General features: G+C 41.8%; 2 protein-coding genes and 1 long non-coding RNA gene across 3 annotated transcripts in view; 2 read left to right on the top strand and 1 right to left on the bottom strand.

Moving 5' to 3' along the window:
- Positions 1–11465, top strand: part of LOC6535960 (insulin-like receptor) — a 44581-nt gene extending 33116 nt beyond the window's left edge. Inside the window, exons 4-13 of the mRNA XM_002096540.4 lie at positions 3218–4406; positions 4500–5075; positions 5143–5312; positions 5372–5660; positions 5890–6252; positions 6327–6751; positions 6854–6968; positions 7032–7685; positions 7743–8047; positions 8122–11465. Of these exons, the coding sequence (XP_002096576.2) occupies positions 3422–4406; positions 4500–5075; positions 5143–5312; positions 5372–5660; positions 5890–6252; positions 6327–6751; positions 6854–6968; positions 7032–7685; positions 7743–8047; positions 8122–10653 (6414 nt within the window). The 5' untranslated portion in view covers positions 3218–3421 and the 3' untranslated portion in view covers positions 10654–11465. The remainder of the gene's footprint in view (positions 1–3217; positions 4407–4499; positions 5076–5142; positions 5313–5371; positions 5661–5889; positions 6253–6326; positions 6752–6853; positions 6969–7031; positions 7686–7742; positions 8048–8121) is intronic.
- LOC120321851 lies at positions 1166–2695 on the bottom strand. The gene is made up of 2 exons (XR_005561577.1): positions 2254–2695; positions 1166–1455 (listed from the first exon to the last, which is right to left on the bottom strand). It is a non-coding gene; the product is annotated as an uncharacterized LOC120321851 (long non-coding RNA).
- A 3596-nt stretch (positions 11466–15061) lies between the features above and the next one.
- On the top strand, positions 15062–16683 carry LOC6535959 (cilia- and flagella-associated protein 161). Its single transcript, XM_002096539.4, has 4 exons — positions 15062–15279; positions 15566–16084; positions 16147–16248; positions 16349–16683. Exons 1-4 carry the CDS (start codon positions 15223–15225, stop codon positions 16514–16516), a joined length of 846 nt encoding a protein of 281 aa, XP_002096575.1. The 5' UTR covers positions 15062–15222; the 3' UTR covers positions 16517–16683.
- Positions 16684–21446: the final 4763 nt, after the last annotated feature.

Here is a 21446-nt window from a genome sequence, read left to right as displayed (position 1 = left end):
CTTGTTTGTTGTCTTCTGGAGGCTGTTGTTTTTGTTTGTTATTCTTGGGATTGTTGTCGTTGCTTCCTAACTGGTCTGGCAACTTCGGTCCGGATTGGAATGTTGTTGGCTTTTGGTTTCGGCCGCACAGAGTCTCTGTTTCTCCGATCTCCGATTCTCCTCTTTACATTCTTCTGTCCTCTGTCTTCACTGGCCTTTTATCCTCTGCCCGTTATTGCGTCAATGCCGGAGTTAATATTGTTATTGTTATGATTATTATTGTGGTTATTGCCACGCTACTTCGGAGTGTCTCTGTTTTTTTTGCCAGTGAGTCAGATTAAGAGGTTTAAGGAAAGGCGGCGAAAAGGCAATGCAGTTTTCCAATTTCTTTTTTGATAATTCTTGCTTTTATTGTTTTCTCTACACATTCTTATTGTTTTTAAAGCAATAGCGAAATGTTGCAAGCCGTTTAAGTGCATCCATTTCAAGTGTTCACGTCTCAAGCATTGCTAATTGTTAAGCAGTTTTGTGGACATTTCGGCAAGCAGTTATACCAAATATTTAGTGCTCATCAATGATTTTAGAGGGGAATATGTTTGTAATATAATATGTAATAAGATGGTAAAGTATATACCAGATTTTTAACAGTTTGCCATGCACTTAAGCCAAACCCTTTAATTCTACCCTGCAAAACTGAATTAACACATTCGCATCTGAAAACAGTTCGTTGTCAAGTAGTCTTGCCATTCGCACTTGAAAATGTGAAACAAAAGCGTCAACAACAATGAGTAGTAAAAACAGGGACAAATGACGGTTAGGCGTGCCAAATGCACCTTTACACTTTTTACGAGGCGCGTGCACGGTGGCGCCCGAGGCGCGTTAAACGAAATTAAACAATAAAACGCTCGCCAGCGTCCGGAGCGGAGCGTTTGCTGTTAATTTCCATGTGTGTAAACGAGTGCTGATAAGCCAAGCCAGCCGAGCCAGTTTCGCTTTGGCCTGGCCCTTTCCTTTCCCCTTATCGCGTCATCATCAGCCGCCGTGTTTCCACTTCAGCTTGACATCTTTAGTTCAAGACCTAAACGTTTTTCAAGTGGCTAAAGTTTTGTGGGCTTATGCGGTTCTACTAAGTGGACTTAGTCATCTTGAACGTAACATATATATGTATATGTAAATGAATCTATGATTTTAACTATGTACATACATATTTACATATGTAAATTCTTTTATTTATAAATATAACAAACAAAATTGGCGATGCCATTTAAGCATAAATATATTATTTCTAATGTGTTAATTTGAAGTTATACTATATTACTATTACTATTGTTATTTTCCTACATTCCTTGTGTGTGGCATATTATCTTTATACAATGTATAGCCCATCATCAGGGCCTCCGACCTTTTGGCAATGTTGTGTTGTCCGGAAATGTTGCTCACCGGAACTTTCATCTTTTAGTTAGTTGTTGGGTTAAACTGAAAGATACAACAAAAAAAAACTGTCAGGTTAATCTGGGTCACCCGCACACATATGCACCGGACGAAAGTTTTAGAGCCACAGTTTGGGAGTCACCGTGGCTGGTGGGCTAAGAGCGAGAAAGATAGCGCTTCTTTATTAAGTTGTGGTAACTTCATTCGGTCGAGCCTCTTAACATTATTTGTATGTTTTAGGCATAACATTTTAAATATATTAGCTAAACATGTATTTTATGTATTTATAGCGCGACATTTGCTGGCCGTTTGTATTATATTTTACTGCGCAATAAAAGCAACAATAAGGACAAAAACTAATCAAGCATAATAAACAAGCAGCATTAGTTGAGAGCACACAAATGTGTGCGTGAGAGAGCGAAATCGGAGAGAAGGCTATTTGATAAATTTTGGCTGTTTTTATTATTTTTTTTTTTCTTTGGGGCGACAAGCTAGAAAAATTTGCAAAACAAGAACAAATTGCGTGTGCGGTTTTTTTTTATTCTTTTGCCTGTGTTTGTGTTGTACATCTACTACGTTTTCAACTACGCAGCTGAAATTCGCACAACAACAACTCGCTCACTTGCGGCTCCCTCTCCGTCTGCCTCTCTCTTTCTCGCATTTCCATTTTTTTTCCTTTGCCACGCAGTCGCATTTTCCTAGCCCCAAGTTACGCCCCAAAATTAGTGGGGCAAAAGCAAAAGGAAGGAGCAGAGATAGTAAATACAAGTCTTTTTGCACAAGTCACCCGTTTGAATAGGCGTAGGTTTTGATGAATTACAGCGTAGTAAAAATCGCACACACTTGCAATTACTATTTACCACGCTTACAACGCGACTGCGCTGTCAACGTCAAACGAATGTCGCGCGTCATTCAAAAATTGAAAAAAGAACACTCAACACTCGAAAAAAAATGAACGTCAATGCTAAGCTGAAGAATCGCTCTCCATATGCTTGCCATTCTTATTTGTTCTGCTCTTTTGTCTGCTGCATAAAATTATTTATTTTTTTGCTCTGGCTGTTGCTGTTGCTTAGCAAGCTGGGCTCTTTACTCGGCGAGTGCGAGCGAGATGGCTAGAGTGGATCGTTGATTCCCAGCTGTTTAGGGTATTATTTGTTGTTGTTGTTGCTGCTTGCGTTTTGTATCTTTACAAGTATTAATTTCCTATTACCAAAATATTTGTACTTGGATTCCCAATTACTTAACAAATTATTCATGTACGATAATTAATTAATTTTATTTCATTATTGACAAAAAAAATGTTGACTTGATTTGGAAAAATCCATTTAAACGTCTATTCTCAAAGATAAATATTTAAAATTTAAATTAAATTTATGTACGTATAACAAAGTAGTTAATATTAATGTATCATCTATTTATTTTCATCTATCTATATAACGAAATAATAAATAATGGGTTTTCATAGAACTAAGCAGTAGAACTTTTAGCGAAAATCTGGATGTCCAATAGGTCAAGTCGTGTCCAATTTCCGAATATTCCATCTCGTTTCCGTGCTACGTAAACTGAATACTGTGTAGTATATAGACGAGGTGCAATAATTAGGGATTTGAAATGACGAGGGTAAAGCGTTAAAATGAAAATCACTTTGTGCGAAAGAGACGCCAGATGGCAGGTAGTTCAGACACGTGTGCCGAGCACTTGGCGCCCTTTTTCGCATGGAATTACGTAGGTTTCTGTTCTTCTGAATTGTTTTTTAGCTTGAGAACTGAAAACTAATTTGCACATTTTGCTTACATTCTCGTTACAGTTGCAACGGCGGAGCAAATAAAAGAAAATTGCATTCCAACTGAAGTGAAATATTTGTTGCGCTTTTCCGCCGCAACAGAGTGTGAGAGCGGGACGAAAGATGATTACTTAACGGGGGTGAAAGAGACCCAAAAACCAAAATCAAAACTCGTGGAAAGACGAAAATTTGAGAAAACTATTTCATAAGAAAATAGAAGGACCCAAAATGTACAATATGCCACGTGGAGTGACAAAAAGTAAATCTAAGCGTGGGAAAATTAAGATGGAAAACGATATGGCAACAACAACGACAACCTGTACGCTGGGACACATTTGTGTTTTGTGCCGGCAAGAAATGTTGCTGGATACATGTTGCTGTCAGCAAGCAGTGGAAGCAGTGGATATCTCCGCAAGCAGCGACGAAACGTATAGCAGCAGCAACAGCAGTAGCAAAAGCAGCAACAACAGCAGCTGTCAAGCACGCAGTGAAATCAGTTCGAAGCAAGTCTGGTTTCTTAGTCATGACGATATTGTACTGTGCCGCAGACCAAAATTTGAAGAAGTGGAGACGACGGGTAAAAAGAGGGACGTAAAATGCAGTGGCCATCAGTGCAGCAATGAATGCAACGATGGCAGCACGAAAAACAATCGACATCAGCGCGAAAAGTTCAATATCTTCAGCAACTGTCACAATATTTTGCGAACATTGCAGTCGCTGCTGCTGCTCATGTTCAATTGCGGCATTTTCAACAAGCGACGCAGGCGGCAGCATCAGCACAAGCAGCAACAACAGCAGCAGCAGCAAGTCCACGTTAATTACACAAAATTCCTATGGCTGCTTCAAACACTGGCAGCAGCAACCACAAGACTGAGTTTAAGCCCTAAAAACTACAACCACCAACAACTACAGCATAATCATCAGCTGCCACGTGCCACACCGCAACAAAAGCAACAACATATAGGGGAGCATAAAAGCTCTTACTACAAGCGAAATTACTATTACACGCCTTGGATAAGCATTCTGCTCTGCATCCTACTGGCCAACACATTGGCCATCCAAGCGGTCGTGCTGCCAGGACATACGCAGCACCTGCTGCACAATGATATAGCTGATGGAGTGGATAAGAACGCGCTTGCGCTGACGGATACACATTCGCGATGGCCAAGGAGCGAATCAACCCAAACAATGCGACTGTCACAAAATGTAAAACGTATGTATTACCTAAAATCTACATTTATAGTTAAAGGAATAGGCTTATACAATAACAGAGCAGGCACTAATAGCTTTTCCATTACCCTTATAGCTTGTAAATCCATGGACATCAGGAACATGGTGGCGCACTTCAATCAGCTGGAGAACTGCACGGTCATCGAGGGCTTCCTGCTGATCGACTTGATAAACGACGCAAGCCCCCTGAACAGGACCTTTCCCAAGCTGACCGAGGTCACCGATTATATTATAATCTACAGAGTGACCGGACTGCACTCACTGTCAAAGATCTTTCCCAATCTAAGCGTCATCAGGGGGAACAAGCTGTTCGACGGATACGCGTTGGTCGTCTATTCAAATTTCGACCTCATGGATTTGGGACTTCACAAGCTGCGATCCATAACCAGGGGCGGTGTGCGCATTGAGAAGAATCATAAGCTGTGCTATGATAGGACCATCGATTGGCTGGAAATTCTGGCGGAAAACGAAACCCAGTTGGTGGTGCTGACGGAGAACGGCAAGGAGAAAGAGTGTAGGCTTTCCAAGTGTCCGGGGGAGATCAAAATCGAAGAGGGGCACGATTCCGCGGCCATTGAGGGAGAGCTTAGCGCCAGTTGTCAGCTGCACAATAACAGGCGCCTGTGCTGGAATAGCAAACTATGCCAGACAAGTGAGTTGCCCGGAAAAGCCAGACAATTTTCTTACTAATATTTGCATTTCTATCCTCGTTCCTCCAGAGTGCCCCGAAAAGTGCAGAAACAACTGCATCGATGATCACACCTGTTGCAGTCAGGACTGTTTGGGTGGATGCGTCATCGATAAGAATGGGAATGAGAGTTGCATTTCCTGTCGAAACGTGTCTTTTAATAACATCTGCATGGACACCTGTCCGAAAGGCTATTATCAGGTAGAAACTGATTCAATTTAACTGTACAGCAAGTAGCTAACTTTCATACTCTTTCGCAGTTCGACAGCCGCTGCGTTACGGCGAGCGAGTGCACTACACTAACAAAGTTTGAAACCAACAATGTGTATTCCGGTATTCCGTATAACGGCCAATGTATCACCCACTGTCCAACGGGGTACCAGAAGTCGGAGAATAAGCGCATGTGCGAACCTTGTCCGGGCGGCAAGTGTGACAAGGAGTGCTCCTCCGGTCTTATCGACAGTTTAGAGCGTGCTCGGGAGTTCCACGGATGCACCATTATAACCGGAACCGAGCCCCTTACTATCAGCATCAAACGTGAAAGCGGTGGTAAGTGGTTGCTGCCGATTACGTTATGTATGACTGTCCTGTCCCGCTTGACTATCGACTTTTTCAAAAGTCGTAGGACTCAACTTTATTAAAACGAGCAAATATTGTTGAAGTAGACATTATAGTTATTGTTAAGTTTTTACAGTTTTGTTAATTAATATGAGAATCCATTAGTAACATTGACAAAAAGTTATCGCCTTCGTTATAATAAAACTGCTTTTTTCTTTAGCTCACGTCATGGATGAATTAAAATATGGCCTAGCGGCCGTTCATAAAATTCAGTCGTCCCTAATGGTTCACTTGACTTACGGATTGAAGTCCCTAAAATTCTTTCAGTCTCTAACTGAAATTAGCGGCGACCCACCGATGGACGCGGATAAATATGCTTTGTATGTGCTGGATAATCGCGATTTGGATGAGCTCTGGGCACCCAACCAAACGGTGTTCATTAGGAAGGGCGGTGTCTTCTTTCATTTCAACCCAAAACTGTGTGTGTCCACTATCAACCAGTTGCTACCCATGCTGGCCTCCAGTCCAAAGTTCTTTGAAAAGTCAGATGTGGGCGCCGACTCAAACGGAAACCGCGGATCTTGTAAGTAGTTTCTATTGAATTTTTCAGTATAATTTAATATTTTGGCATTACTGACCCGAATAATACATTTCCAGGTGGAACAGCCGTTCTCAACGTCACATTACAATCAGTGGGAGCAAACTCCGCCATGCTGAACGTCACGACAAAAGTCGAAATAGGAGAGCCCCAAAAGCCGAGCAACGCGACCATTGTTTTCAAGGATCCGCGCGCCTTCATCGGTTTTGTTTTTTATCATATGATCGATCCGTACGGGAACTCAACTAAAAGCAGCGACGATCCATGCGATGATCGCTGGAAGGTCAGCTCTCCCGACAAGAGCGGGATCATGGTGTTCAGCAATTTGATTCCGTACACTAATTACTCCTACTACGTCCGAACCATGGCTATATCCTCGGAATTGACAAACGCGGAGAGTGACGTAAAAAACTTTAGGACCAATCCCGGACGACCATCAAAGGTGACCGAGGTGGTAGCAACCGCCATCTCAGACTCGAAAATTGTGAGTATGGCGTTGTGCAATTGGTCCCTTTAGAATTTGAAAGGATTTTTAGATGTGACGAAATTGTTGATCTTAACTGATACCCTCTATTTGCATTTTCAGAACGTAACTTGGAGCTACCTAGATAAGCCTTATGGCGTGCTAACGCGCTTTTTTCTAAAAGCTAAACTGATAAATCGGCCGACCCGAAACAATAACCGGGATTACTGTACTGAACGTAAGCAATAAAATAGCCTCGTTTTATCCATTGTTAACTTATTTAAATAATGCATCGGTGCAGCTCTCGTTAAGGCCATGGAAAATGACCTGCCAGCCACAACGCCCACCAAGAAAACACCGGATCCGTCAGCAGGTGACTGTAAGTGCGTGGAGGGCTCAAAGAAAACTAGCAGCCAGGAATACGATGATCGTAAAGTTCAAGCGGGCATGGAGTTTGAGAACGCATTGCAAAACTTTATATTCGTTCCAAACATACGGAAAAGCAAGAATGGATCAACTGACAAATCAGACGGAGCGGAAGATGCAGCTCTCGATTCCAATGCTATTCCAAATGGAGGAGCTACTAACACCTCCCGTCAAAGGCGAGACCTTGCGCTCGAGCCAGAGCTGGACGATGTGGAAGGCAGTGTACTTCTTCGCCATGTGCGCTCTATCACAGACGATAGCGATGCCTTTTTCGAAAAGGACGACGAAAATACCTATAAGGATGAAGAACTCTTGTCCTCCAACAGACAATTCTATGAGGTTTTTGCTAAGGAATTGCCGCCAAATCAAACACATTTTGTCTTTGAAAAACTGCGCCACTTCACCCGCTACGCTATCTTCGTGGTGGCCTGTAGAGAAGAAATCCCCAGCGAAAAATTAAGGGATAGCACTTTTAAGAAGTCGCTTTGCAGCGATTACGACACCGTTTTTCAAACTACTAAGAGAAAGAGTAGGTGGACAGGAGAACGTGTTAATCTTTATTACTAACGGTTTCATTTGCTTATAGAATTTGCCGACCTGGTCATGGATTTAAAGGTAGATTTAGAACACGCCAACAATACCGAGTCCCCTGTACGGGTTCGCTGGACGCCTCCAGTAGATCCCAACGGTGAAATTGTCACCTACGAAGTGGTCTACAAGTTGCTCAAGCCCGACCAACTGGAAGAAGGAAAGTGCATCCCGGCTGCTGACTTCAACCAGACCGCCGGCTATTTAATAAAGCTCAACGAGGGCCCGTACAGTTTTAGGGTGCGAGCCAACTCCATAGCGGGATACGGCGATTTCACGAAAGTCGAACATATAAAAGTGGAGGTATGTTGAATAATTTTTATCTTCTTACACTTATAACTTTAAAACAATTGTTGTTTTTATTGTTTATCAAACAGCCTCCGCCGAGCTACGCTAAGGTCTTCTTCTGGCTACTGGGAATCGGCCTTTCGGTGCTGATTGTATCCTTGTTCGGATATGTCTGTTACCTGCATAAGAGGAAGGTTCCCTCTAATGACCTCCATATGAACACAGAAGTGAATCCGTTCTATGCGAGCATGCAATACATCCCAGACGATTGGGAAGTGCTGAGAGAGAACATCATCCAGTTGTCTCCCCTAGGCCAGGGATCCTTTGGCATGGTGTATGAGGGAATCCTGAAATCCTTCCCACCCAGTGGCTTGGACCGCGAGTGCGCCATTAAGACTGTCAACGAAAATGCTACTGATCGCGAGCGAACTAATTTCCTAAGCGAGGCGAGTGTTATGAAGGAGTTCGATACGTATCATGTTGTTAGACTGCTCGGAGTATGCTCCAGGGGCCAGCCGGCTCTGGTGGTCATGGAGCTTATGAAGAAGGGTGACCTTAAGTCCTATTTGCGTGCCCATCGTCCGGAGGAGCGGGATGAGGCCATGATAACGTATCTTAATCGCATTGGAGTGACTGGTAATGTGCAGCCTCCCACTTATGGAAGGATCTACCAGATGGCCATTGAGATCGCGGATGGCATGGCATATTTGGCCGCCAAGAAGTTCGTCCATCGTGATCTTGCAGCTCGCAATTGTATGGTAGCTGATGATTTGACGGTGAAGATCGGTGACTTTGGCATGACTCGCGATATCTATGAAACGGATTACTATCGGAAGGGAACCAAAGGGCTACTGCCAGTTCGCTGGATGCCACCAGAGAGCTTGCGAGATGGCGTTTACTCTAGTGCCAGTGATGTATTCAGCTTTGGAGTGGTTCTCTGGGAAATGGCCACCTTAGCGGCTCAGCCATACCAAGGTCTTTCCAACGAGCAAGTCCTGCGTTACGTCATCGATGGAGGAGTTATGGAGAGGCCGGAAAATTGCCCAGAATTTCTTCATAAACTAATGCAAAGGTGCTGGCATCATAGGTCTTCGGCCAGACCCAGTTTTCTGGATATCATAGCGTATCTCGAATCACAATGTCCCAATTCGAAATTTAAGGATGTATCCTTTTATCACTCAGAGGCGGGTCTGCAGCATCGGGAAAAGGAGCGCAAGGAGCGCAATCAGCTAGATGCATTTGCGGCAGTCCCCTTGGACCAGGATCTGCAGGACCGGGAACAGCAGGAGGATGCTACCACACCTTTGCGAATGGGTGATTATCAGCCGAACTCATCCTTAGACCAACCGCCCGAGAGCCCCATCGCCATGGTTGATGATCAGGGTACTCACTTGCCATTTAGTCTGCCGTCGGGATTCATTGCGAGCAGTACTCCTGATGGGCAAACTGCAATGCCAACTGCATTCCAGAATATTCCAGCAACGCAAGGTGATATTTCGGCGGCATACGTTCTCCCTGATACAGACGCTTTGGATGGCGACAGGGGATATGAGATCTACGACCCTAGTCCGAAATGCGCGGAGCTGCCAACGAGCAGAAGTGGCAGTACTGGAGGCGGTGGAAAACTTAGCGGAGAACAACATTTGCTACCAAGAAGGGGTCGGCAGCCCGCCATCATGAGCAGCTCGATGCCAGATGATGTCATAGGTGGATCTTCACTGCAACCCTCAACGGCATCAGCAGCAAGCTCTAATGCCAGTTCTCACACTGGTCGTCAAAGTCTGAAGAAAACAGTGGCGGATACGGTTCGCAATAAGGCCAATTTTATTAACCGCCACCTATTTAACCACAAGCGAACGGGCAGCAATACCAGCCACAAGAGCAATGCCTCCAATGCTCCTAGTACCAGCAGTAACACCAACTTGACAAGTCACCCGGTGGCCATGGGCAATCTTGGAACTATCGAAAGTGGAGGCAGTGGTTCGGCTGGCAGTTATACTGGCACACCCCGCTTCTACACCCCAACAGCCACTCCTGGTGGAGGTAGCGGTATGGCCATTAGCGACAATCCTAACTATCGACTATTAGACGAATCAATAGCCAGCGAACAGGCGACCATTCTTACCACTAGCAGCCCCAATCCGAACTACGAGATGATGCGCCCAACAGGCAGCCTGGTCAGTCTGACATATCCGAACTATATACCCAGGAATGAGGCTCCTGTGCAGATGGCAGGTGTGACTATTAGCCATAATCCGAACTACCAGCCCATGCAGGCGCCGTTGAATGCACGCCAAAGCCAAAGTAGCTCCGACGAGGACAACGAGCAGGAGGAGGACGACGAGGACGAGGATGACGACGTGGACGACGAGCATGTGGAGCACATCAAGATGGAGCGCATGCCATTGAGTCGGCCCAGGCAAAGAGCGTTGCCGAGCAAGACGCAGCCGCCTCGCAGTCGAAGCGTCAGCCAAACGAGAAAATCTCCTACGAATCCCAATTCCGGAGTCGGAGCTACAGGAGCCGGAAACCGATCCAACTTGCTAAAAGAGAACTGGCTGCGCCCGGCGAGTACGCCAAGGCCCCCACCTCCAAATGGATTCATCGGAAGGGAGGCGTAATCGTTAAGACCGGTATTTCAGTAGACCCACATGTAAATAGATGAGAAGCAGCATGGACATAGATAGAGCAGCAAGCCTTGTCCGCAAGCCAAGCTTCTTTGAATTTGACTCTTCTCTATGCCTAACTACGGTGGAGGAGATGTAGGTCCAAAGATATTTGTATTTAAATATGACTGGCTAGCAATCTTTTGTAACTTTTTAGCGATGAAGCTTCGAACAAAAAGTTGAATCTTTATTTAATATTTATTAGAAAATTAAAAACTTTGTGTTAGTCTTCGTATAAGAACACACTTGTCCCTGACGCGATGACGATGACTCTTCTTGGTGTCGAACCAAAATTGTAAATTTTATATTCATAGAGCTTTTTTTGAATTCTCAATTATTCTCACTTTTGTCGACGATAACGCCAACGACTATATGGAGTCCATATGGAAACGATGGCTTCATTTGCTAAGAACGAGCCAAAAAGATTGCTATCCCCTCCACGATTCTTTGTTCAAGTCATCGAACCACCCTAAACGCGCATGTATAATACCAATAGTTTCGATTAAGCCTATTTATGTTTACGTATTCGTTTAGTATTTACTCTAAATTTTTTGTTTGTTAAAATTAATGCACTAGAGCCGTTAACGCAATATAAAACGAGAGCAGAGAACGATAGTGGAAGCAAAAACAGAAGAAAACAAGAAAACAAATAAAAGCAAAACAAGTCCTACATGCAAATAACAAAAGTACAAAAGCCAACAACCAACCAACCTAAGTACCGTTTAAATAGACATACAAATTCTACCAATTATAACTTATAACTCATACCTACTACGTATATTAATTATGATAATTTTTAGTACCTACCAAATCGCTTAGAGCAAGGCGAGAGTAAGTGAAAGCCCCAGCAAAAACAGAAATAGATGAACTCTACAACAGCAAACAAGCAATACAAAAACAAAACAGCAACTGTCTTCACTGAGTTAGCTAGCAATAGTAATAATTATCGATACACCTAAACTACACGTAACTAGGTTTAAATGTTACTCAGCTAATTTTACATGCATGTCGAAGAGCTTTGCAGTTTTAGTGCGTTTTACCCCTGATTTTTATTTATATTTACACCTACATTTATGTTAAGCAATTGGTAAGCATTGCTTGATTGTTCATACTTCACTTACAATATCTTATATTTTTTATTGCGTAATTATAGTATTTATTGATCAACTTGCGAAAGATTGTTCTGCTCTAGGAGTACCACTTTCAAACTTGGTTCATCACTTTCAAGCGAGAGCAGGGCACAGTAGGAAGTGCATGCGGAAAAACTTTTGTTAAATATTTTTTTCTAAATCAATTTTTTGGAAGCCAAGCTTCGGAAAAGGAGTTAAGAGAAAAGGAACCCATAACGTAATTTCAAACTGAGAGCTTAACTAACTAATGCATCATGATTATTGTATACAATCTGCTGTCGTTTTTATACAACACTCGTTATATACGAAAAAAAAAGCATTTTTTGTACTAACTATAGATGAAAGCAACACTTAACGAAACAGACAAACACCATAGACTCATATACAACATTTTTCACTAGACCTAAATATTCTGCCATACGCCCCATCAACTCAAATATGAACAAGAAACCGGACGGATTTTGTTTTTCTATAATTTAATTATTCAACAATAGCTCATAGTCGAAACAATAGACAAATTATATACCATATATATTTACACATAATTAAGAACTGAACGTGATATGTTTGCTGAGTGTACTATCCTGACAGTTCTCCGATTTCTAGCAGAGAAACGGAACCCAAAGTTCAATCCAATCCAAACCAATCCAATCCAAACCAACCCAACCCAACCCAGGTGCAAACAACATTCTTTTGAAATCCGAAGTAAGCAATAACCCACTTTAGCAACAGCAACAACATTTACATTATCGACAACAACTGCAACAAATGGAATTTTTAAACGAAAAACAACTACAACAAAAGTATTCGATATTTGCCTTCGCTCTTTATATTATTATATATTTAACTATACAAACACATATATTTAATGACTAAATGAAAGCAAAGCAAAGAAAAGCAAAGCAAAAACAAAAACAAACAAAAACACGCATGTGCTAGGTGTTTTGTTTTTATTTTATAGATGCAAAGCGAAAACAAGGAAACTAAATATTTAAATGAATTATACAAATTACTTAGATTGTAGTCATTGTAAGGAGGAGACAATGAATTGAGAGATAGGTAGGAAACCTTGAACTAATTTTAGTATATGAATGAAAAACAAAAACAACTAGTGCTAATTATATAAACAAAACTGGGAAGCAAGCGATATTTACACTGAAAACTGAAGTAAAATCTACTAAAAAAACAAACAAAACAATACGAAAAAAAAAACAAAACAAAACAATTATATTAATTTAACAATGTAATACGCTATATGCATAACGAAACAATAGATATTATACACAAACACACAGACACCCATACACACATTTACATATATTACACACATACACACTAAAAAGACTGAAAGATATAGTTCCTTTTGTTTTTATGTACATAAAAAATGTGAAAAGAAATAAGAGAAATTCTAACGAAAATTGTAAACTTAAATCGATGGAAATAAAAGGTGGGAAAACGTAAAAACAATTAATGGAATTATACATTTAACGAGTAAATTAAAATAAAACAACAAAGCAGCAGAAAAGCAGAAAGCGCTGTGCGGCGTCACGTAACATGTATATTTAGTAGTCTAATTAACTAAATTGTTGTAACATAAAGTGGAAACATGAGCGCTTTCGCGACAACGCCAAATATCAACTACTTGTATAGCGATATATATTCAGGAAAGTTTGGCTTTGAGTCGCCGCTGCTCCTTGCTGTTTTAATGTATATACACGCGAACATCTATTTAAATAAACAGTACCATTTAAACAAATTATTGTCAACTAAATACACATAAACATTGTAAACACAACAGAAAAGGATAAAAATTAAAAGCTTCAATATTTTTATTATTTCTAATTAAAGCTAATTGTAAAAGTAATGCTAAGTTAATTGTTTCCTGTTTGTTTAAGCAAAAAAAAAACTTATAATAAAAGGAAATACAAATAAAATTCACTACTACAAGTAACAACCACTGGATCACTTATTAAAAAACAAACAATGCCTGCATTTTCAGGATCATTAACTGTTATTTAAAGCAAAAAATGTAAATTAAAGAGACAGAAGCGCTAAGAAGATACTTCAGAATTTAGATATATTTATTTAATATTAGAAATAGGCACCAAAAGTAAAATAATACAAGAATGAACGCTATAGTCGAGTTCCCCGACTATCTGATACCCGTTACTCCTCTAGCGGAATTGCGGTGGAGAAATTTCAACACTAGACAGTTTTTGGCGGTTTGTGGGCGCTAGAGTGGGCGTGGAAAATTTTTGTTATGCCGATCGATTGAAATTTACAAAATTAATAAAAAAAAATATAAAACACGACGACAGTTTTTTCTCTTGTTTATATTTATATAATTTCCTTACATTAAAGATATCCGAGCCTTAAAAATTTGCTAAGGTTCGCAGAACTTTTTAAATTTTTAAACTCGAATTCTTATCCTCTTAGGATAACTCTTAGGAAGTGAAATTGATAAAATGCCATGTGTAGTTGACCCCAAAAAGTTCTTAAAAGTTTCCCACTAACCTTCAGCAGATTCAAGTGATTGACTGTCTAATTAGCAAGTACTTTTCTTTCGTTTCCAATCTCTGGGGTGTCGGGCCAATCGAGAAGGAATCTCAAAGTTTTGGATATGAGCAGGCTGAACTAGCCATTCAGCAGGGAACCTGACAAATAATCTAATTAGACGCCAGTGCGATGAGTTTCCACTGTCAAAAGATGAATGCGGGTAATTTCAGAGCCCCGCGGAAACTACTAGAAACGCGAGCCACTGGATTGGAGATGCCGGTGCCGAGGGGGATGGCGACATTGTGTCAAGATGTCAGGGGGAAAGGTAATAAATTGTGGGCTCAGAGTCGTTGGCTCCTCGGCAGCTGGTGGAAAAGCGGTCCAAAGATGCCCGAGGCACTTTCAGTTTCCGCAGCGACATTTTTCAATATAAGCGGGAATTCCTCAGAGAACGCCTGATGACATGCGCACTCTCGGCCCGTCCCGACTTGTAATTAGTTGGATACTTCATTAACCACAGTCGACAATCAACAAATGAGTAATTAACTTGCGCCCGGGACTCACTTCTCGTTGGCGCTGTGTGCAGTTAATATTTCATAATTGAGCAATTTATTTTCGCCTCTTTGACAGGATCAAAGATGAAGCCGCCTCCAAAGCCCCGCATGCAAATATTATGCTCGGTTAGTCGTCGGTGGGTGAGGCTTTGTGTGTGGCTCTCGGGGCAGAAAACTATCTTTGATCTTTTGAGGGAACACATCGAAGTAGGTGGTTGCCGGGCTGTCACTAGGAAGCCACAGCACACGACACGACAAGGAAACACCACCTGCGATACTGGACAGATTAGGTAACTGGATATGCACTGACGAGAGCTCCCAATATCTGAAATAACTACGGTGCTATGTACGGTCCTGGGGTGAAAGTGGGCAACTGGCTGGAAACTGCCTTGTCGGAGGAGGTGAGCATTCATGGTTTTAATAGTTTACAAAAGAGCATATTTGTTTATGGTTTGAATGAGCGGAAAACACGATGCGCAGGGGTGGCTGTCAGTCATATCAGTCGATATATTCCTAGCTAATGGCCATGGGCTTGCCGGGCCCATCTCTCTCTAGTATATAAAACTTGACTAATACATTTCTTGAAATCCACTCGTGATCGCTATGTTTTAGCATCTTGAAAACTTGTTTGCCATTTATTTGTATGAATCCTTCGACTAGTAATGTAAATGGTTTCCTTATACTCAGATGCGTGTGAGTGAAATGAAGAAGCGGCGGGAGAGCGGGAACCTGCTGCTGGACAGAACCCGCGGCGTCTACGACCGCTTCTACCAGGGAACAGTGCTGGGTCCTCCGCAGGATGTTCTGGCCTTCGGAGTGGTGGTGCAGATCCGGCCCGTGAATATCAGTGTCTGTCGCCAGCAGGTTGCGGATCAGAACCTGGTGCTGTCGGTGGTAATTACTCAGGAGGGACTTCATCGCAACTGCAACACCATCAACGAGATGTGCGATCTCACGGTGGCTCCTTCGCCACATCCCGCATTGCGCAACAGCTTCAGGATTGTCAGTCCGAACGAGGATGACCGTACCGGTCAGTATCTGGCCTATGGCGAAAAGTTCCGCCTGCAAGCCTTGGAGCCCGCTGATGAGCCCATGTATGTTTTCAGCGGACCCAAGAGGCTGAACCTCTCGCTCCCCGTGGACAAGGCGTTCTTCACCACGAAAAACGGCGAGGTTACACTTCCGCTTGGCTTAGTATCCCATAAGGTTTGCAAACCCTTTAGTCCTTTAAGAGTCCTTTAGTCCGACGTCGTTTGCATATCCCACAGAACTGTGGCCCTTCTGCCCGAGTGCCCACTTCCCACACTCACTTTTTCTGCGCCCACAAGGATCCTGATCTTCGATTTGAAAGCGAAGGCAAAACCATACCCGTAAGTTCATTTAATTTTGTTCGTATTGTCGTAACTTGTAAATTAAAAGGGTAAGCTAAGGGTAAGAATGTCTTAACATATACCTTGTTTATATGTTTAGGTACACAATCCGCTGATCATTGTTCACGCGGTGACCAATCGAAATTTGGCTGTGGAGAATGTTTTGGCCAACACCTTGTTTGGCCCCGAGTTCCAGGTGTCCGTGCAGACGTACAAGAATGTTTACAAGCGCGAGACCTGGAAAAACCAGTGGAAGTTCACGTATTGATATCGCTCTTCCCTAGTGCCATCTTATTTTCTTTTTGCTTTTGTATGTCATATTATTCAGTTTGGTTATGGCTCGTACCTGCTGTGGCATCCAAACGACCCAATCAAATGAGCTGTTGCTAGTTTGCCTGTTTGTTCAGCATGTCAAAATAAAAGACTAGACGAGAAGCCGTCGTAAATTCGGTTTGATTGTAGTGCTATGCCAAGAATCCCGGGTGGAAATTTATGTCCCCTCGCAAGTTTCTAGCCGGCCAACGAGGCGTGTGAGTGATTTGTTGCGGGGCAACGCTGGGGAAATGTCAGGAGTTGCGCCACTTTATGCTTGTGATAAATTAATTAAAATTAGACAATAACTACGACGGGAAGAGGCTAATGAGCTGGAGACGATCGACAAGGGCAGCATCTTCTCCGTCGCCCATCTGCAAGCAGATCTTGTAGAACATGTCAGCGCAACAAATTTCAATTAGTTCGCGCTTCACTTATTCGACGGCAGCAAAGCAGTCATAAAAAGAAAGTGCCGCCCCCGGACGGAGTTGGGAATTGGATGGAGCACATGGTAAAATGTACTGGAAAAAATACTAATTCAATAGCTAGCACTGACATCCAACAAGGGGGACACTGAACAATTTCGAGGTTGGAAGCCACTATGAAGGTGCATAAAAGTAATCAGTAAAAGCCAGACATTCCAAGGACATTTTAAAAGTAGGATTTGTCTTTATTGTTTGCGTGGTGTTCGAACTCATTTTTATTTCCCGTGCTCCATAATTAATTTGAGCAACTAAATTCGACGCACCATCTAGTACGGCGAAGCCCCGATTGGGATTTTAATTGGCCGCTGAATCGCCACCCAGAGCAACTTTAGTGCCAGGGCCAGGCCTTGGGGAACATGGCTAAGTAAAGAGCTGCAAATGAAGTCAAAGGTCCCCGAGACCGAGTTATTTTCGGCAGTTCGCTCCGATTTCATGTTTTCTGTCATAGATTAGCCGCGGACCGCCTTCAGTCGCCGCGAGCACACAATTTCACACTCCCCCGACTTTATTATATTCCGGCATCTGTTGCAGTCAGAGGAGGAGTATCTCCAAGTATCTCGGAGTATCTCGGAGTGCCTCGGGTATTTCGAGTATCTCGAGTGACAAAGTGGTTCGAGGGGAGTATCGTTTTCGGATTCTGGGTGTGTTCGCCGGGCTAAACTGCACATTACTTATGCAGGATGATTTACTGGGACGCGTGACAGATTTACAAGTTGCATTCACTGCATTAATTCATTATAAATACTTTGTAAGGCCGCAATTTGTGCGGTTTGTCGCGAAAGGATGAAAAATCTCAAATAGAGGCTTCAAGAGCGGAATCTTCACACCTTCGGGTGGACTGTCAGGTTGAGGAAACAATTACCGAATGTCATTTCCTGCCTCTAGTCATGCCTCTAATTGCACTTGATGTGTATTTATAAAACTTTATTCATTTGCAACACATTTTCGCCGTTTTTTGTCCGTCTGGCCGGGTAATTTTTACAAGGCGCTGACAAAAATACTGCTTGCAGGCGTCTCGTGTGCAACTGAATGTCGGCGGCAAAAATAATTTACACATCTAATTAGGATACTGGTGAATATAATGCTTTTATGACTCTTTAATGCATCCTCTAAATACTGCATTATAAGCAGTTTAATCATTTGTCTGCTCCGAAAACTTAGCTAGCCAAATATTTTGCTGCCATGGGTCTCCTCATCGCGTACACGTTCCCAGCAATTCATTTTAAAAATGTCGCTCACTGCCAACTGAGCACACTCAAAATACAATAAAAGAAGAAAATGTATTTTGAATATATTGCGTTATAAGACAAAGCATCATTTGGCCCTTACGGCGACCGAAAAAACAAACATAGCCCGAAAAGACATTGTATTTGCTGTGTGTTCTCGCATTTTTATGTGCTATGAAATTAATTTACGATTACGACAATTTAAATTTTTAAAATCCCACTAAAAGTATGCCAACAAAGCCCTCGAAAGTGTTAAAAAACAGGGATAAATGCAAAGAGGAAGCAGCCACAAATGTTGCCCGGATATTATTATGTGTATTGGGGGCTGTGGGTCCTGAGAAAGGGGGGCTCTGGGGCCATTGTGTCGCTGTTCAATACCAAAGTGTTGAGTTGAGTTGAGTTTATGCTTCATATTTTGTCTGAAGTCATTTAATTTCTATAAACAGACAGCTTGCAGGGGTTGTAGCAACCCGCCCGAGATGAAGATGATGATGTGGCACTGACGTTTATGTGGCATCCACGGAGGCGGAACTCGTTCACGGCTTATTTGGCAGCTCTTTTGAGTCTATTGCGTTTATTGATGTCACTGCTGCCAACAACAAGTTTTAAGTGGCTGTTACTTTATGAGCTTATTAAAGAGGAAGTGCTGGTGGTGCACAAGAATTTATTGGCCTAAAAAACAGAGCCATAAAATTGTACATCGCAAGGAGCTCAGGTGGGACGACTGACAAGACTCAGAGCTATGCATATGATATATTTGGTCTTTAATTTTGGAACAGAAAGAGTTCCCTTTCCCTGCTATCTTGATTACATCACATCAAAACTATCCACACAATTGGAGGCCTAATCAAGCATGTACTCTCGCATTCGCATCCATTTCGGGGATTTGGTCAGTGTCTGATTTGAAAATTATTTATTTATGGCAATCAGCAGCGGAGCACGAATGGCATTTGTGTTTCATTTCTCTTAATACAGCTCGTCAAATAAACAAATCATGGTGTTAAGGCAAATGATGGATTGACATCAGCTCGCACACATGAGTGTTTGTGCACTCAGCCAGTAGCCAGCAAGCCAAACATGGCCAACAGAAAATCCGAGGAACTGGAACTGGCCAAGCGGCAACAATGGGGCAATGCACAGTGGATGCAACCCTTTGCATTTTGAGAAACTACAGTATTAGCAAAAAATTACTGATATTCACCTTAATTAAGTTTAAAAAAGACATGATAGCAATTATTTGTTAAATTATCAAATAAAGATGTCAAGTTTAAAGATTTACCAGGACATATATACATATAAAAAGAAACAGGGGAATTGAATTTTTAAAAATGGATGAATGGATCATAAAAATGTTATGATGTTCCCTTATCATTATTATTTGTAGTTCACCGAAGTAATATATCTATTATAAGTATATCTTCCTAAATTATAAATTAATGTCAAACTTTGTGGTTCACATGTATATTGACTTTGGAAACTGAAGAGTTCGTTTCTGAGTGTACATAAAAATGCTATATAGAAGAATTGGGTTTTAGCGTTCATGGTGTGCGATGTGTCGATTTTGCAGTAACAGTGGCGGTGGGAAGTTTGGTGGCATATGCCGGTTGTTTGTGCCACATCTCCTTTTGTTGCCGCAGTGGCTTTAAAATCTGCCCCCCTCGCCAGTGCAGGCTACTTTTTTATTTTCAACACTTTTTTGTGCGACCTGACTTGGCACAGAAAGAAAAGAGAGCGGGGAAAACACGAAAACATTCATAAAATATGCATTATGCAATCTAAGCTCGTGTGAGCGTTGCTAAATATTTTATGCACATGTATTGTGCCACACACAAGCGCACATAACACGCCAAACATCTGTGTGCGGATGGACGTATTGTGTAGTTTATGATTTTGTTTTTCCCCTGAATTTATTCATAATCATTAATATATCGCCCGCCACAAAGGCAAATATCGAAATTAACAGATTCCTGCACGTCGAAAAAATTCCACGCCTCACCGAAGACAAATGGCTGAAGTCGGGCAGCTAAGAGTCGGAAATATTAAAAACATTAAGGTCATAATAAATACAGTTTTAAATCACATGTGCCGTTTAACACATTGAGACGAGCGTTTGCTCTTCATTTTTAATGCGCTTTCCGTTGGACTGCGCATAAATTTCAACTTAAATTGCGCGCGCAGGCCAAAAAAATCAGAGGCTGACCCCTTTTCCCCTTTAATTTCGATGGAAAGGAATCGCCGCCCACTTAACGCCCTGGGTGGCAGCTGTCTCTCTCTCTCTCAGCTCTTCCCGTCTCGCTCCCGCCTCAAATTAGAATGTTGGCAATTAGCATGTGTGTGCGTGGATTTAGTGGCCGATTCGGCTGGTTTAATTTGATTTGCCCAAGACTTAAATTTCGGCATTTCGAAACTATTAAGTTATGGCCAAAAAGTCGTTGCTCTTTGATCTGGCTGCCAAATTTCTTTGGGGTCCCCCAAGCCCAATGCCCCGGAGATTCCTTTTTATACTTTAAGGCACTTTAAGGTGCATATATCTTTATTACTGCTCGACCATTCGCCTTCTTTGTTCTTGCGCGGTTTCATTTACGGCCTTTTAATGAGAATTATGTGACTTTAATTTATGTCTCAATTTTGCGCATATTAAAATCTTCATTTTGCGCTCTGAGATTGTATGTTTTCGAATTTCCACTGCTATATTATTTCGCTTTTTTATTATTGTGAATCATTTTTTATAGCTCAATTCAACTAAAAGAAATATAAAATACTATGCCTTGCTCCGTTCAAAATCATTATTATGTGTAAATTATATTGTAATGTCTCAAAAAACTATATTTGTTCAGTAGCATATCTTACCAGCATTTTCTTACTAAATATTCTTAGTATAGTATTAATAACTTTATAACTAAGCAAGACCATTTTCCTATATACATATGTATATTATCCTGTCTAAGACCTATATAAATTCTTTTAATTTCTATCTCGTGGTGGAGTCGTAGCAATTTATTCTTCAATTATTTCTGTAATTGCCCCAGTGAATGATAAAATTCGAAGCGACAAAATGTAATTGTTGCTGGTAATGACTGCAGCTTTGAAACTATTTAAATGGCCTGGCCAAGTGCCTCATGCGGACATATTGTCCTGCACACAGAATAAATATCCTACCATTTTGCTGAAAAAC

This window comes from Drosophila yakuba, chromosome 3R, assembly GCF_016746365.2.
Source record: "Drosophila yakuba strain Tai18E2 chromosome 3R, Prin_Dyak_Tai18E2_2.1, whole genome shotgun sequence".
Lineage (NCBI taxonomy): Eukaryota > Metazoa > Arthropoda > Insecta > Diptera > Drosophilidae > Drosophila > Drosophila yakuba.
Note: the sequence above shows the minus strand (reverse complement) of the source record. Positions and strands in the feature narration are given on the sequence as shown.